Source organism: Myotis daubentonii, chromosome 2 (assembly GCF_963259705.1).
Source record: "Myotis daubentonii chromosome 2, mMyoDau2.1, whole genome shotgun sequence".
NCBI lineage: Eukaryota > Metazoa > Chordata > Mammalia > Chiroptera > Vespertilionidae > Myotis > Myotis daubentonii.
The window spans coordinates 7055535-7074520 of NC_081841.1; the positions used below are offsets into that span (position 1 = coordinate 7055535).

The following is an 18986-nucleotide window of genomic DNA, read 5'->3' on the forward strand; positions in this document are numbered from 1 at the left end:
CAGTGTGGGGCATGCAGGAGGCAGCCAATCAATGATTCTCTCTCATCATTGCTTTTTCTATCTCTCCCTCCCCTTTCCTCTCTGAAATCAATACAAAAATATTTTTGAAAAAGAAAATCCTGCCCTGGCTAGTTTGCCTCATTGGTTAGAGCATCAGCCATGGAAGGAAGGGTCTCGGGTTCGATTCCCAGTCAAGGGCATGTACCTCGCTTGCCGGTTCCCCAGCCCCAGTAAGGGCACATGCAGGAAGCAGCCAATCAATGTGTCTCTCACATATCAATGTTTCTCTCTCTTTCTCTCTCTCCCTTATCCCTCCCTTCCACTCTCTAAAGATCAATGGAGCCCAGCTGGTGTGGCTCAACAGTTGAGCGTTGACCCAGGAACTAAGAGGTCACTAGTTGGATTCCTGGTCAGGGCACATGCCCGGGTTTGAGGGCTCTATCCCCGTTAGGGGTGCATGCAGGAGGCAGCTGATGGATGATGTTCCTCTCTCACTGATGCTTCTATCTCTCTATCCCTCTCCCTTCCTCTCTCTAAAATCAATAAAAAGATATTTTTAAAAAAGATCAATGGAAAAAATATCCTCAAGTGAGGATAAACAAAAGAAAGAAATCCTTCCAGGATTCTCTTTGCCTGGCTGCCAAGGACATAATTGATCTTAGCCTCTGCTTCTTCCAGCTTTTATAACATTTTCTCACTGCATTTCCCATCAGGTGAACATCAGATGGAGCTACTTGACTATGTAGCAGCAAAGTTCCATGAAGAAGCTGGCATCTTCAAGCTGTTGGTACAAGCCTTTAAATATTGTTCATTCACAGAGCTATTTAGTATATTATTTTTCTTCTATTGATTCTGATTCATATTAACTTCTTCCTTTCCAAATGCATATTTATTTTTACATGAATTCTGTGCAGATCATTGATTCGATAATGGCCCTTTTTCGAGTGGATTTCAGTGGTCGTGGGGAGTTGGCTGAACGACAGCAAAAATTGGCCCAGATGTTATCACGACTCCAAAAAATCTCAGAAGGTAGATTTTAATAAATTGCACTATCAGAATAGCATCTGTGACTGTTTCCTGAGTTGACTTTGCAGAGAAACTCAGAATAATATCAGGAGGCAACACATTTTCTAAAATTAAAATTACTCTCATGGGAATACCGCTCTTTAAAAAATATATATATATTGATTCTAATACAATAAGGTACCTAAGTAATAATAATAACTTTCCCCTAACCGGTTTGGCTCAGTGGATAGAGCATTGTCCTGCAGACTGAAAGGTCCCAGGTTCGATTCCGGTCAAGGGCATGTACCTTGGTTGCAGGCACATCCCCATTAAGAGGTGTGCAGGAGGCAGCTGATTGATGTTTCTCTCTATTCCTCTCCCTTCCTCTCTGTAAAAAAATCAATAAAATATATCTTTTTAAAAATAATAATAATAACTTTGACTCAATTTATTTAATTAAGGAAAATAGGAATATAATTTTGTTTATAAAATAAGCTACAATATTCCTAACCTCTGAAATCTAAGCAAAGAACTTTTTATATTTACTTTGCCATTATCTTAGTTTCTTAATTTTATTTCTTGATGCAGAATATAATGTGGCTGTGTTTGTGACCAATCAAATGACTGCTGATCCAGGAGCAACTATGACGTAAGCCCCAATATTCTGCTGTTGTATTTCACAAAGGTTAATAACAGAGGATTAAAGTGTAGAGTAGAAAACAATTCCAATATAATCAGTTTTGATATTAGACTTCTATGACACTGACATTTTTGAAGATCACAGGCAAACTGTTTTTTCTGAATGTCCCTCAAATTGGGGTTGATTTTTTTCTCATTATTTAATAATTTTGGCAGGAAAATTATAGGACAGTTTGTCCCATTATTAGTGATGTTAAGTTTGATCACGTGATTAAGATGGTGTTCACAAAATTTCTGCATTGTAAAAGACTTTTTCCCCTTTGTAATCAACAAGTAATTTGTGAGGTTATACTTTGAGACTGGTGTAAATACCTTGTTCTATGATAAGCTTTCACCCAATCATTTCAACATCTGTTGAAGATTTTTGCTTCCATCAATTATTACTCTGATGGTTGCAAAACATAGTGATATCACTTGAAAACTGAGTCAGTATATCAGAGAGTAACAGATAAATGAGTCACTGACATATATTATTTTTTATTATTAACTGCAGTCACTCTGCTGTCTATTACATTCCCCAAACTTCCAATTATAAAATAAATGTAATGGAGATTGACATATATATTAGATGATATTTGATATGCTAGTGCAGATTCTGCAAATTGTACTGAAATGAATGTGTCTCTCATTAGGCATTTTCTAAATTAACCCTAAGAGTATTGCTGCACCTTCTGCAGTTTGATATATCTCTCATTTTTTCAATACTCTTTTGATCACAGGAGATTCCAATGTGAAAAGACTGACTACACAAATTATATTAAGCAAGTTAAAAGATTGAGGAGGGGGGAAATCAGTCATTAAATTCATTAAATAAATATTTATTGAAAATGTATATCAATATTCTGGAAATTCACTAGTGAACAAAAGAGACTATGTGCCTTGCCTCCATAAAAAAAGACAACTAAATGATGTTCCTTTAACTCAAAATTTTAGTCTTGGTAGGGCACCCATTGTTGTTAGTCACTGAGTGGGGAAGGCAATCTTCTCTGTTTTATAGGGTATCTTTATACATAGGACATAAAACACTTCACAAACAGAATAATTTTAAACTGAAGAGAAATGGAAGATTTTTCAGGCTTGCTTTAAAAAGAGAAAATGACTCATTGGCTCAGTGGGTTGCATTCAGATAAAACAGTTCAAGTTAAAGAGCAATGTTCTTTCTTCAGATGTGGGGAGGGAACAATGAAGAGGCCAACACTGTCTATCTGGAGTTAGAAGGCAAAGGAAATCAGTGGGAATTAGGTCACAGGTAGGGGTTTTTTTTTCTTATATTTGTAGAAAGTTTAAAAAAGAATAAAACCATTTTGAATTGACTCCAGTAAGACAATGACAGGAGAAATAGAGAGGTGACAAAAAGGAAATAATTTAAGGAGTCGGAGAGGAGATTTATAATGAAACTAGAGGCCCGGTGCACAAAATGTGCCTCTTGAAGTCCGGGAGCCCTTGGGGGATGTCTGACTGACTGCTTAGGCCCGCTCCCCATGGGAAGCGGGCCTAAGCCAGCAGTCAGATATCCTTAGCGCTGCCACGGAGGTGGGAGAGGCTCCCGCTGCCGCCGCTGCACTTGCCAGCTGTGAGCCTGGCTTCTGGCTGAGTGGCACTCCCCCTGTGGGAGTGCACTGATCACCAGGGGGCAGCTCCTGAGTTGAGCATCTGCCCCCTGGTGGTCAGTGCGTGTCATAGCAACTGGTCATTCTGCTGTTTGGGTGATTTGCATATTAGCCTTTTATTATATAGGAGGATGAGCTAGGTAAAGAGCCAGAGAAGGTAACAGAAGCTAGTATTTTTGCTGGGTGAATCTGCTTTGAAACATCATCTCCTCCACCTAACTGAGTTGTAAGGAAACATGGCTCTCCATAATTAGTATATTCTAAAGTATTTTAAATTATAACAATACAAATTAAATTCATGTCTTCATATAAGGCACATAAATTACCACACTAAATGAAAAAAAAGACAGTTTTAAACTAAAGGATTCCAAATGCTATTAGAAAACCTCCCATAAAGAAAATACCTTTGTTTCTCAGTGTTGAACTCCAAGCTACAGCTTGCCTGGAGCCTGTCAGAGAAATGTCACTATAATTAGGATGAGTCCCCAAGTGCTGACAATAATTGAGGCTTATAGCCCATGCATTATACTTGATGGCACAGTGTATTAAAAAGAAACAAAATTATAGAGGCAAGGAGCTACCATGTGATACAGCAGAGTAGTAGCTCCTAGAAAAGGCTTACAGATACAGATTTTAAAACTAGAATGATCCAATTGATGAAGGTCTAGAGCAGCCGTGGGCAAACTACGGCCCGCGGGCCAGATCCGGCCCGTTTGAAATGAATAAAACTATTGAAAAAAAAGACCGTACCCTTTTATGTAATGATGTTTACTTTGAATTTATATTAGTTCACACAAACACTCCATCCATGCTTTTGTTCCGGCCCTCTGGTCCAGTTTAAGAACCCATTGTCGCCCTCGAGTCAAAAAGTTTGCCCACCCCTGGTCTAGAGATAAAAAGTCAGAATATCCTCTCTCTATATAAAAGCCAAGCGACCAGAATGACCAGAACAACCGGAATGATTGGTCACTATGACACACACTGTGGCCAGCCAACCTCCTGTGGCCCCTCACCCTGCCCACCCAAGCCCCGATCGGCCCCCGCCCCTTGATCGGGGGTGGCCACCCAACCTCCTGCATCCCCTCCCCCTGGCCTGCCAGCCCTGATGTGTGCACAAATTTGTGTACCGGGCCTCTAGTATATAATAAAAGGCTAATATGCAAATCGACCAAACAGCAGAACGACCAGTCGCTATGATGCGCACTGACCACCAGGGGGCAGACACTCAATGCAGGAGCTGCCCCCTGGTAGTCAGTGCGCTCCAGCCAGAAGCTGAACTTACGACTGGCAAGTGCAGCAGTGGTGGCAGAAGCCTCTCCCGCCTCTGTGGCGGCACTAAAGAGCAGCAAGCTGAGTGGTAAGGAGCAGCCAGCGAGGGGGTGGGGAGGAACAGTAAGAAGCAAGGGGTCCTGGACTGCGAGAGGGCATGGGCCGGGCTGAGGGAACCCCCCTCCCAGTACAGGAATTTCATGCACTGGGCCTCTAGCCAGGCTATAAAACTGCACACCAGGGTAAATAATAAGATGAGGAATGATTAAGACCATGATAGGGGTCTTATTTCATTTGTGTATTTGTCTTGCTAAAACAAAAAGTCATCTTAAGACATTTGCAGTCTCATAAATATGAAGTCAGTTTATTCTCTAGGGATGTCTCCTGATTCAACATCATAGCATAAATTAAGAGGCAATATAGTTAGAGAAAAATATTAAACCAGGGTTACTAGAATGGTGACCTTGTCATTTGAACTTATATTCTTCTCCATCAAAATGAAGAGAATTTATATTTATTGATTGCTTACCATGGCCAGGTCTTTCATGCATTATCTTATGTAATTCACTCAGCCTCCTTGGGCCTTCCTGTTTTTTCTATGAAGGTGTTCTCAGTATGTTGCTCCATCCTTCCCCTACTCCCAAAAAACTCTAGAATTCCATCTCAAAATGTGGGAAAAAATGTAGATTTTTCTGCATACTTTTGGAGGAAACAAAAGGGATGAATTACTTAACAAGACTTGTTAAACATATTCCTTTTTTTAAAACCATCTTTTCTCTTTCTCCAAAATTCTTCTCTTTTGGCAATATTCTTTTCTCACTATCTTCCCCTACTCTCAAAACATCTTCCTTATTCTTGAGCATGCTCACCCTGTCTTCTTCTCCTCATTGGACCCCTTCTCAGAAATTCCATCTGTAAGCTTACCCCTTAGCAAGTCAAAAATACCACGACTACCAATTGTCCCTCAAGCTTGCCTTTGCCCAGGCCCCTCAAGGTCCCCACTCCAACAAGTATTTCAGATAGATATTATTATTCCTAATTTATAAAAGAGGAAACAGAGGCTCAGAGTATTTAGTACTTACTCAATCACACAATTAAAAAACAGAGCTAGCCCGGCTGTTGTGGCTCAGTGGTTGAGCATCGATCTATGAACCAGGAGGTCACGGGTTTGATTCCCAGTCAGGGTACATGCCCGGGTTGTGGGCTTGATCCCCGGTGTGGGGCATGCAGAAGGCAGCTGATCAATGATTCTCTCTCATCATTGATGTTTCTATCTTTCTCTCCCTCTCCCTTCCTCTCTGAAATAAATAAAAATATATTTAAAAACAAAAACAGAGCCAGGATTTTAATCCTGGTATCTTTGACTTCAAAGTTATGCTCTTTTAGCCTCACTGTCATGATTAAGTACATCCCACTCCCAGAAAGATATCATCTGCCCTACCATCACCCTAACCTATGCTTCATGACTCCATCACCCAAATTTGAGGTTGGGAGGTCAGGCTGTTCTGGGCTTTACCCTCAATGATATGCTATAGGCCGTATTCTGTTCAACCAGAGGGGGATAAGTAAAACAATCTTTCTCGGCCCCTCTTTATTTCTAATGTCCAACCCCATCTCTTCCTCTTTATCATCACACCTCCCCCAACCCCTGAGAAAAGGAGGAAAGAAGTGGAAAAGAAAATATAAAAGAAGGGAAATAAGAGAATATGCTAAAGGAGGGATGTGAGTGTTTTTCTTAAGCTGTTTTTACTTGGTCAGAAATAGAAGTAAAGCACTCTAAAAGAATGTGGAATGCTATCGTGTACTTTACCTCAAGATTTGGTTCAAAGAAAGTTTAAAGAAACTTTAAGAAGATTTTCTTGGTCTGTATGTTTTATCTGAATTGTTTAGTTAAATAATAATAATTATCATTTGTTGAGTACCTCTTATGTGCCAAGATTACTATAAGGGTAGAGCTAATTGGCACAGTTCCTGGCATGTAGTAGGCTCCCAATGAGTTATCCTAAATATATCTTGAATCCTCACAACAGCCCTAAGAGATAAGGTCTTTTTGTTCTAATTTTACAGTTAAAGAAACTAAGATTCTTAAAGGTAAGAAGCCCAAGGTAACATAGATAAGGTGTTTGCTTCAAGTTTAAGAAAGCAGGTAGTAATCATTGTAGTCACTGGGCTAATGACTTACCTAAATAATTTCATTTTATTTTCACAACTACCCTCCTAGTTAGGCACAGTTATTATCCCACATTTAAAATGAAGAAACATACTTAGAATGGTTAAACAATTTCCCTGAGGTCATATATCTGGCTGATAAGCCAAAATTTGAAACCAGGTCTAACTCCACGTTCATATACCACACGGTAGGTACATCAGGGCTGTGTATGATGGGAAAGGTTGGCATGCTGTCATTTGAGAGGCTTTTCAGGGATATACCTATTACCCTGGTGAATTGACCAGACTTTTCAGGGCCCTCAGCCTTGCAGGCAGAGATTTGATTCAGTCAGCCTGCTAAGAATAAGTCCATCTCTCAGGGACAGACCCACATTAATCAAGCTCATGAGACTCAAAGACCAGAGGGCCAGTTTGCTGATATTGAAAAATGTAACTACATTTGAGGTTCTTATGACCAGTGCATTCTCTCCATAGGCTGACCTCCCTAGGAATCCAAATTTTAATCCAAAGTTATTTACTAAATATGGAATCCAAGCAAAAGGAAATAATTAGGTGAGATAGAATAGTATGGACTGCCACATAGTAAAGACTCAATAAATCTTGGTTGTTATTATTATTATTAAAATATATTTTTATTGATTTCAGAGATAAGAAGGGAGAGGGAGAGAGAGAGGGAGATAGAAACATCAATGATGAGAGAGAATCATTGATCAGCTGCCTCCTGCACACCCCACATTGGGGATTAAGCCTGCAACCCGGCCATGTGCCCTGATCAGAAATCAAATTGTGACCTCCTGGTTCATAGGTCAATACTCAACCACTGAGCCATGCCGGCCAGGCTGTTATTATAAACTAGAGGCCCAGTGCACCAAATTCATGCACGCAGGGGAGAGGATCCTCAGCCCAGCCTGTGCCCTCTCGCAGTCCAGGAGTCCTCAGGCGATGTCCAACTGACAGCTTAGCCATCAGTTGGACATCCTTAGCCCTGCCTTGGAGGCAGGAGAGGCTCCTGCCACTGCCACTGCGCTTGCCAGCCTTGAGCCTGGCTCAGGGCTTCTGGCTGAGCAGTGCTCCCCCTGTGGGAGTGCACTGACCACCAAGGGGCAGCTCCTGCATTGAGCATCTGCCCCTTGGTGGTCAGTGCTTGTCATAGTGACTGGTCGTTCTGCCATTTGGTTGATTTGCATATTAGCCTTTTATTATATAGGATATTATATAGAATACCTATCTATACCTATGAATATCCTAAACATAATATGCAAACTTTTATATATGTACATATGTACATTTTCTGGGAGAGAGTCTATATCTTTTATTAAATTAGCAACATGTTAGTGACCTATAAAAAGGTTAAGAGCCATAAATTTGACCCCAAATTCTACACAGAACCCTGAATACTTTAATGGAACAAGTAAAATTTGAATTGGCTTGACATTCTCCCAGAGCTAAGGCTGTTATGCTATCTTGCAATCTATTTGATTAAATTTAACCACTTAGTTTATATCTCATTTTAAGTACTTCCCCCCCCCCATATCTTTCCTATATATTTTCTTAGTACTTTTGCAAATCCTGTCATTTATTTCCCTATTTAGTTCATTCAAAATCATCTCCCTTTGGAGATGATATTCTTCTTAACATTCAGGCTCTTCACCTAGAACAATCTACCGTGTATAATAAAAGGCTAATACGGAAATCAACTAAACGGCAGAATGACCAGTCATTATGATGTGCACTGACCACCAGGGGGAAGATGCTTAATGCAGGAGCTGTCCCCTGGTGGTCAGTGTGCTCCCACAGCGGGAGCGCTGCTCAGCTGATCAATGGGCCAGATGCGGGGTGGCACAGTAGGGCCGGATTGAGTAGGAGCAGCACGGCACCGGCTGGGGCCTAGGCTCCTCCCTGGCCACCTGCTGCTTTGAGCACTACTACATCCCTCAGGGAATGTCAGACTGCCGGTTTTGGCCATGGTGATGGGTTGAAACTGGCAGTCTGACATCCCCCGAGGGGTCCCAGATTGCGAGAAGGCGCCGGCCAGGCTGAGGGACCCCACTGGTGCAAGAATCCATGCACCGGAACTCTAATCAAGAATAAGCAGTAATACCAATTCTCTTTTGCGCATAGGGTACTACATTTGAAAAGGCAAACAATAATTTGCTAAGAAAACACCATGCCTATACATGCAGAAGCTCCAGTTTCCGACTCTTCTTTAGGTTATCTGTACAGGGGCTGGGAGAGGATTACTTCAATTAGGGAGAAATTCTATCTCCTTTTACATTTTTCTTCTGTCAGAACACCCTTCATAATTTTTTTTGAATTATACCTCCTTTGAAGATTACAAATCTCCATTCAAAAGGACCTAAACTAAGGCGATCCAGATTATCTTCTTTTCTGTATTCATTCCAGAATAAATATTTATTGAGTGCCTTCTATGTTATAGCCACTTTGCTAAGCACTGGAGTTACAAAGATTTATAATATAGGGGGGAGTGAGACCCATGAATTAAAAATTGCAGTGTGGTGGGCAGTCGTTTCCAGGAGTAAGCTCACACTTCCCCCACCCTCTTCTCCCCCCACAGACATGCGTCTCCTAAACTTTTAAGGGCCCCAGGAGGCTTGCAACCAAGGGTAGCAATGGGCAGCAGCAGTTCATCCCAGACAAACCCCCTGAACCTGTCCCCAAGGCCTCCATTTCTCACTTCTTAGTGAGCCAAAGCAGACCAGCCTAGGCTCATTTCCCAGCCCTTCTTGTTTCACTGTCCCCAGTGTTAACATAAAAACATTCAAATCTGTAAAGAATTTTTGTGAGTTTATTTGAGCCAAACTGTCGACAATCGCCAGGAAGCAGAACCTCAACGGATTGAGATAATGCTCCTGAGAATGGTGGGTTACATCTATATTTATACATTGCAGTCAAAGGAAGGGACAGTAGGTGCGTTACATGAAATCCGTTGGTGATAGACTAGAGAGGCGGGAGAAAGCAAAGCGGGGGACCCCTGGGATTGGATAAAAAGTAAAATGATAGACACATACTTAGGTGGGTACAGGAACAATTAACATGATAACAATGAAAGAATTTTTGGTATCTGTCCTGGCACCCAGGCACATTAGGTTGTGCCCCAAGGAGTCCAGAAAAGGGAAGTTACAAGTTACCCAGACATTTCAAGGGTATGTTATTATAGATGCAAAAAGACAGATAGACTCAGCTAAGGTAAAGGCTGACCTTGTCAGGGAAGATATCCGCCTAGGACAGTGATGGCGAACCTATGACACGCGAACTCATTTTTTTTGGTAGATTTTTCTTTGTTATTAAGTGGCATTTAAATATATAAAATAAATATCAAAAATATAAGCCTTTGTTTTACTATGGTTGCAAATATCAAAAAATTTCTATATGTGACACGGCACCAGAGTTAAGTTAGGTTTTTTCAAAATGCTGACACGCCGAGCTCAAGAGGTTCGCCATCACTGACCTAGGATGTAACTACCCACCATAACTGCTTTTAAAGTTTAATTTCAGACCATCCTTTGTGGTTACTCTAGGTCTCTGAGTTTGCAAGACCGCCATGCAGGCCTTCCCTGAGCTTGTCAGGTTAGCATGTGGCCCCTTTCGTCCACACCAGCTTTAATAAGCATCCTCTAAAATTCAAAAAAAAATTTGCAATGTAATGTGCTTTATTTTTATTTTTTATTTTATTACAAAAAGTTTGGGAGAGAACACACCCCATTTCCAAAATACAATTTTAAAAAAGAAAAGAAAAAAACACAAAACCTACCGACACCCATGCAGTGAACACCTGGAAACTGGTTCAGAATGCTGCATCTGATGGCCAAGTGTCAGTAGTGGCCAGATTTGGTTTCTGCTGGTTAAGGCTTAGGGACTGACTGCTATGGTAGTTTTCAGACCCAAAGTGACTGCAAAAAGTAAAAACATGTACATATTTAAAGAAGCACGTGGCACCTCTTCCATCGTTTATACAAATGTGCCTTTATACAAATTTTGGCCTTTGCAAAAACAAAAGGGTTGGCGGGGGGGGGGGGGGGGGGGGGGCGGGGGGGGCGGGGGGGCGGGGGGCGGGGGGGGGAGTTAACCAATTCCATTAGGGAGAGCAGCTCAAGATAAAATAAAGGAGAGGTGAGATTTGGCGGCGAGCACACAGGGCCGGAGGAAGAGCGGACTTTTCAATCCTTCTGGAGGTGCACGCTGCCCCTCACATTTTCTTCAAACCAAAACCAAATTGGAAAGGGAAAAAAGAAAAGTAGCCCCAAAGTAAAATCGGCCACAATGGATTTGAGCGTTTTGCAGAGGAAATCGCAACCAAAAATAGGACCCAATCCGAAGGGAAAGGGTGGCGGCAGAGAGGTCAGGCGGAGGAGCGGTGAACTTCGGCCAGCCGCACAATGAAATTAATGAGATTAACCAGGGCAATTGGGACGCCCGCTCAGCTCCCGGGCCCCGCCAGCGGCGGGGTGGCTGAATGGGAAAAGTTAGGTTAATCTCATTAATTTGCAATCCACAATCTCTGTTCAGGCCCCCTAACCCTTCTCCTTGGCACCTCTGCCCCTCCCTTATAAAGCCCCTAATCCCCCACCCCCAAAGGAATAGAAAGGGCCAAATCTGGTTCTGTTTGTCATCTGCATATTACCAGGAACTAAATCCAGGATGACGTCGACTCAGTATCCTAATGTGCTTTAATAGAGGACTATAGCCCTGGCCAGGGTGGCTAGGTTCCACGGTGTCTCTCACATCAATGTTTCGCTGTGTGTCTTTCCCCCCTCCCTTCCACTCTGTCTAGAAATCAAAATCAATGGAAAAAATATCCTTGGGAGAGGATAAATAAATTAATCATTAATTAATTTTTAAAAATAGAAAAATGTATACAGTAGTTTGAGAGCACAGAGGGGGCAGGTTCTACTCTGTTTCAGGGTTATCAGGAAAGACTCACAAGAAGGATGACAACAATGGAAAAGAGGCTTTCATTTCAGAGGGAATCCTGTGTGCAAAGGCATCTGTAAGAGGAGCTGCTGAAATAAGAAAAAAGAAAAGTTTGAGAGGGAGGGAGGAAGAATGACGACAACTGTAAATAAGTATGTAGGTGGCAGATAGAAAGAAAGTGGAGTTGAGGGAGCGTCTTCCTGAAAGCACTAATTTTCTTTGTGAAGAAGCAGGCGGTGTTGTCAAAGATGAGGGGACAAGAATGCAGAAGGGCACTTAGGGAAACTGCTGAAGTTGTGGAGAGGGGAGGTGAAGCTAACCGTGCTCATACAGAATTACTGGGCAGTACTGAGAGGCCACCTGTAACATAGCTGTTAAAACTTCTCAGCCCATGTAGCTAACTCTGACTATCCTTTCTTGTCTCCCCTTGATAGAATCTTCTAACTTCTACCTTCTGTGGCAGTATCAATTTTTCTACAGTCCAAGGTTCTGGATATTCTTGATAACTTCTATATTTGAGATTATTCTCACTGCAAATTCATAACCTGTACAGCATTGAAGGCTTCCAACTACAGTTAATACATACAAGGATTTTTCCATCTGCTCTCATTTACATCATAGCATCATGAAGGAGCATTGGATGTTTCTTATTCATTAGACTAGAATAGTAGTTGGCACATAGTCGGCTGTTAATAAATATTTCTGATAAATGAGTGCATGAATGAATAAATAAAGTGTATTTTGCAAAGAAGAAAAATTGCTTAACCCCAAGATAGTAATGTTTTATTTGTGTGTGTGCAAGAAGCCTGGATGACTCCAAACCCTACCTCACTCCAAAGTTAACTGGGCATGTGCCCTGATCAGGAATTAAACCACGACCTCTATGGTTGCTGGGTCAAAGCTCAACCACTGAGCCACACTGGCTGGGCCAAACCTCTGCTTGTTCAGAACACACACCTACTCCATCCACTGCCATCCTCCACAGAAAAGTTGCGTTGAAATTGCAAGTTTTACTCTATATAGTTCATATGTTGTAACCTGAAAAGGTATTTCTAATTCAGTTTTCAGGCAGACCCCAAAAAACCCATTGGGGGACACATTCTCGCTCATGCATCAACAACAAGAATAAGCTTGCGAAAGGGAAGAGGAGAACTAAGAATTGCCAAGATTTATGACAGGTAAATATTTTCCTTTTCTTAATCAGATTCTTGTACATGTGGTATTAAATGAAATTGTCTCTCTTGAGGGGCTGTAATTATACCACTGGAAGATACTACATTGTTTGAATTTCCTTCTCAAAAACTATTCCACTAATTGGGAAGGCCTTACTGTGCACTAGGTTCTAGGGATTTAGGGATTCTATTGACAAACAGACTTGGTCCCTGGCCTTCCAAAGCTTACAGTGAAGCTAGATAATGAAGTAATTCCAATTGAAGTGTGGTTAAGTGCAGGAAAAGTTCAAGGTATGGCAGGAATATGTTCTCCTTTCTTCCTGCCAGTTTTCTTTTCAAGTTTCAGTTTAAACATCACTTTTCCTGACCCTTGCAGTTTAGGCTATACCCTATATTATACCTTATATTCTTTCACAGTACTTTATTTATTTAAGAATTATAAACAGCCCTGGCCAGTGTTTCTTAGTGGTTAGAGCACCGGCCCACACACTAAAGTGTCACTAGTTTGATTCCCGGTCAAGGGCACGTACCTGGGTTGCAGGCTCAATCCGGCATGGTCAGGGCATATGTAGAAGGTAACCAATTGATGTGTCTCTCTCACATTGATGTCTCTCTCTCTCTCTCTCTCTCTCTCTCTCTCTCTCTCTCTCTCTCTCTTTGTCTCCCTCTCTCCCTTCTGCTCTCCCTCTTTAAAAAATAATTACAAACAATAAATTTTAAAGAGAATCCTACTACATGTCAACTGGTCTTGGTTCTAGGGATAGATCAGTGAAACAAAAAAAACAAGGCCCTGCCCTCATACAGCTTACATTCCATTGGTAGTGATTTATAGTATAGCATATGTCATCCTTACTAGACATTAAATACCTTGAGAATAGGGACACTATGCCCGGGAAATCAGAGATGTGCAATATTTGTGACTGACTGATTAGCCATCCCTGAGCAACAAGGCAAAGATGTGTAATAACTCTCTACACTAGGGAGGGGAAAATCAGTAAAAAAGAAATCAGATAGCTCTTAATCTTGTTTTTGCTATGAATCAGAGTATTTATTATATATTGTTATTGAATAAATATTAAGTAATCATTTCCCACATCTATATGGTTTTTATACAGACCATTTTGCTTTTTATTGCCTGTCCTTTGGAAGACTATAATATTCAAATGCTGTGTTTTATGGAGCTTCAAAAATCTCTAGAAATTTGCTACAAATGTGAGGTTTTTTGTTACATTAAATAGATAGTAGAATTGTTTCATGTTTTTACTAAAAATTCTTGATCTATATCTTGGACAGATTTCTGTGCTTAGAACTTTCCTAACACTTTTCAACTGATTACATGTGCATCTCCCTCACAACAGGGACTGTTTGGTCCTTTAATGTCCCCAGCATCTAGCAAGCTACTGGGCACATGTAGGAACTCAGTAACTATTTATTAAGTTAAATGAATGTACCTCCATGTTCAGTCATTTATATATTTCATCAAGCCCTCCAAACTGTGCAGGAACAGACAACTCCTCCATTTCTTAAAATCCTAAGAGAATACTAGGGTTCTGCAGACTCAAAAAAGGATAAAGTTATATAGATTAGTTATGTCAAATTTTCATAGATTTGAATAAAAATAGCAAAACTAGATCAGAGTTTAAAATGTCAAAACTTATCTTCTAAGTTTCTAGTCTGTAGCACATAACTCCCTTCTTTCTAGTTCCTAAAGATTTCTCACAAAGAACTTCTTAATTTCAGAACTTTTTGGTATAGAAGATGCTGCTGCTAATAATAATAGCTAACACTCATTGAGTGGCTACTATGTGCTAGGCCTCATGCCAAGTGCTTTATATCTATTTCATTGTTTATAACAACCCTAGAGACAGAGGTCAGTATCCCCATTTCACACATGAGGAAACCAAGGCCCTAAGCAGTTAGGTAACCATTGCTCCTCTACCGTCTATTTTAAACACAGAAGTCAGAGCAATCCTTTGTAAAACTAAGATCATATCTATTCTCTGCTTAAAATCCTCCAGTGGTTCCCCATCTTAACTCATAATAAAAGCCCAAATCTCTACAGTGGTTTACAGAGCACATGAATGGCCCCGTTCCTGTTCTTCCTGTTCTCCCCTTGCTCACAGTGCTCCAACCTCAGTGGGCACCTTGGTGTTCCATACATGTCAGGTGCAGTACTACCTTAGGGCCTTCGTGCTAATTATTCTCCCTGTCTGGAATAATCTTTCCCCACATTACCCTTTCTCTGGTTATCTCCCTCACCCCCTTCAAGTCTTTGATCAAATGTTACTTTTCCACAATGCTTATCTTGATCTCCCTATTTAAAATTGCAACTAGCCTCCTCCCAATTTCCATACTTTGTCTCCCTTAGCTAGCTCTACTTTTTCTTTCCCCGTAACACATAATTTTCTAAGATATCGAATAATATATTTATTATGTCCATTATTTATTGTCTGTCTCTCCCTCCCTCCAAGTATAAGTTCCACAATGACAGGGATATTCGTCTATTTTTATTTTTTTTACTTATAGATCTCAAGTGTGTACAACAGGGATAATAGCAGATGCTTAGTAAATATTTTCTAAATGAGTATATGAATGGACTTGCCCCAAACCGCACAACCAGTAAGGGATGCAATCAGGATTAGAATCTATGCTGTCTAAATCTAGGGTCTGCACTTTTAATCATTACACCATTTCTTAGTTTATTAGGGATGATCTATTTAGGGTAGTCATAGCTCTTCTACTATAGCCACCCCCATGTCTTCAACTACTACCTTACACGCATGTAAGATAAAGACATTTCTTGTTAAAACAAAGAATTCCCCAAGAATTGAGCAGAAAAGTGTTCTCAGAAGAATTCCCAGGTGTACAGGAATGACTACAAAAAGGAACCCAGCCCATTTCCTAGAATATCACCATAGTAACCACCCCCATAACTAGCTATAGCTGACCCTCAAGTGTACATTTTTTCCCAATTGCTTTCATAACTTCTACATGAATGTTCCAGAAGTACCTCAAATGCAACATATCTAAACATAACTTATTCTTTCCCTCTTTCTTATACACAAAACAGTGTATAAGTTTTTTATTTATGCTATTACCTCTACCTGGATTATTCACATTTCTGCCTCAAAAGCCCTTCAAATGTTATCTATAAAGTCTTTCCTAATTAACCTACCTAACATAATGTCTTCTTTCTTTAAAGTTCTATAACATATATACTAACTTTATGAAAAAGTTTATTTGTCATATGTCATAGCTCACCTGTTAGACTTCTTGAGAATAAGGACCCTGTCTCATTTTTGTGAAATCTGTAAGGTCTAGTACATGCTAAAGTAGGGTTTTCAAAAAGTTAAAAATGTGACTTTCTCGCAAATAAATATAAAATGAATGTGTCAAAGATTTTATTCAACTCTGTAATTAATGAGGAAATCACCAATCAAAGGATATTTTGAGACAGGGATTTATGTAATCAGTCAAAAGAATGCTGACATAAATTTGCTAGTAAATGCAAAATTGGTTACCCTCCTACCAGCAATAAGTTATAATATTTTAGCCCTAACCGGTTTGGCTCAGTGGATAGAGCGTCGGCCTACTGTCTGAAAGGTCCCAGGTTTGATTCCAATCAAGGGCATGTACCTTGGTTGCGGGCACATCCTCAGTGGGAGGTGTGCAGGAGGCAGCTGATCAATATTTCTCTCCCATCGATGTTTCTAACTCTCTGTCCCTCTCCGTAAAAAAAAAAAAATCAATAAAATGCATATTTTTTAAAAATTATAATATTTTATTTTTTTGTTGTTAATCCTCACCTGAGGATATTTTTCCATTGATTTTTGGAGAGAGTGGAAGGGAGAGGGAGAGAGAAACATTGATGTGAGAGAGACACATCGATTGGTTGCTTCCTGCACACACACCGACCAGGGCCAGGGGAACCTGCAGACATGGTATGTGCCCTTGATGGGAACCAAACCCAGGACTCTTCAGTCTGCAGACCAATGCTCTAGCCACTGAGCCAAACTGGCTAGGGCTAAATTATAATATTTTAAGTTGTCTTTTTGGCCCTGGCCAGGTAGCTCAGTTAATTAGAGCATCGACCAGATACGCCAAGGTTCGATTTCCGGTCAGAGCATGTATAAGAATCAACCAATGAATGCATCCATAAGTAGAATAACAAATCTCTCTCTCTCTCTCTCTCACCCACCCTTCCTTCCTTCCTTCCTCCCTTCCTTCCTTCCTTCCTTCCTTCCTTCCTTCCTTCCTTCCTTCCTTCCTCTAAAAAAAAAAAAAAAAAAATCAGCCTCACTTTCCTGGCTCAGTGGTTGAACATTGACCTATGAACCAGGAGGTCAAGATTTGATTCCTGGTTAGAGTACATGCCCAGGTTTGATCCCCAGTGTGGGGCATGCCAGAGGCAGCTGATGAATGACTCTCTCTCATCATTGCTGTTTCTCTCTCTCTCTCTCTCTCTCTCCCTTCCTCTCTGAAATCAATAAAAAAAATATATACTTGAAAAAATAAATCAATAAATGAAGTTATATTTTTCTACTGGAGGAAAATCAGTTGCTTCTCTACATAATGAAATTCATTTCCAGTGCTATAGACTGGAGTAATCTGCATTGCTCTCAGACAAGAATCATCTGCATTGCTATTAGTGTTCTACAAATTAACTCTTCCCTACAGAGTTGTGGAATAAAAAAGTAAAATTTAAAGAACACACAATGAATCATGTACAAATATAAAATATCCAAGAGTTTATTCAACTCATTAATGCAGTAACTAATAAAATTTTATAACTAGATTAAAAGAAAAAGCAAATTAGCACACATATGCAATCAAATAAGGAACACTGAAATGAATTATAAATTGATATAAGAACTGGGTTACAATGTCCACAGGACAATAGTCAATTACATGCATCCTCAAAATTGACATTTCTGTGGACAATAGTAATTCATATAACTCATAGTTTTCTACAACTTACAGAGTTGTAAAATAGCTCAAAGACAATGAAAAGCACAGTTCTCATAGAATTGGATAACCTGGAAAGATGTGCTAGCCAACCTGTTTTTTCCACTGAAGTTACTCAGTAGTCTTTTAGTTCATTTCAGTCTTTCAGTTTTCCCCTACTTAGGTCTAGTCAATAAAAGGTGCATACCCCTTTAGAATCAGGTAAGCCCCTCAGCGTCTGCTACACAATGCCTAATAGCACACTGAAAGAATATTCAATTATCCTTTTTGCCTATTTCTAAGTTTGGGGTAATTTTTCTTGACATTCAGAATCTTACATATAGAAGTTGTTCAGGAGCATTTGAGATCTTGTTTCCCAGCATGTCCTGTTTGGCTCAAACTTTCATAAGATTTAGAGAGAAAAAATAAGTTGCTCAGTAAATGTTTGAGGGTTGATACTTGTAAATTCTGTAGTCCACATTTAGCTGTACCAACTCTGAGATGTCTCTGGAAAATCATACTGAAGGAGTATGATGCCTGTGACATGAATATAGTATTTATAGAAATAGAGCTTTTTATAAACTTGTTCCCTTGCATTCTGTTAGCCCTGAGATGCCTGAAAATGAAGCCACCTTCGCAATAACTGCTGGAGGAATTGGGGATGCCAAGGAGTAGGTGGTGAATTGATGCAAATTGCTTCTTAGTGCTTATTAGGAGATGAAGAAATAGAAAAGCAGTCTCACATTTTAGATCTTGATTTAAGAATTTGTTTTTTCAACATGTTATTAAAGGAAAGTTGGCAAGAGATTTAACTCATATTTATCTAAAAATGTAAAAAGTTCTTGATTTGTAACTTTACATTGTATGTCAATTCATGAATATATATGAATGAATAAACCTATCAAAATAGTTGGGGCTCTAGCTGGTTTTTCTCAGTGGTTAAGCATCAGCCCATGTACCTCAGTGCATGCTCAATCTCCAACACCATACCCTAGCCTGATCCCCAACCCAGTTGGGGCGCTTGTGGGAGGCAGTCAATCGATGTTTCTCTCTCTTTCTCCTCCACTTCCCTTCCACTCTAATAGAAAAATATACTCTGGTGAAGATTAAAAAAAATAACTAGCTGGGGAAAGGGTACCTGATTCTCTCACTTCAGCTTTCTTTTTTTAATTGTGTAATTCCATTA

At 40.2% G+C, this 18986-nt stretch overlaps 1 protein-coding gene across 1 annotated transcript in view; it reads left to right on the forward strand.

Moving 5' to 3' along the window:
• DMC1 (DNA meiotic recombinase 1) overlaps positions 1–18475 on the forward strand; it is a 36692-nt gene extending 18217 nt beyond the window's left edge. Inside the window, exons 9-13 of the mRNA XM_059681546.1 lie at positions 714–787; positions 915–1029; positions 1594–1654; positions 12746–12862; positions 18406–18475. Of these exons, the coding sequence (XP_059537529.1) occupies positions 714–787; positions 915–1029; positions 1594–1654; positions 12746–12862; positions 18406–18475 (437 nt within the window). The remainder of the gene's footprint in view (positions 1–713; positions 788–914; positions 1030–1593; positions 1655–12745; positions 12863–18405) is intronic.
• The last annotated feature ends 511 nt before the right edge of the window (positions 18476–18986 follow it).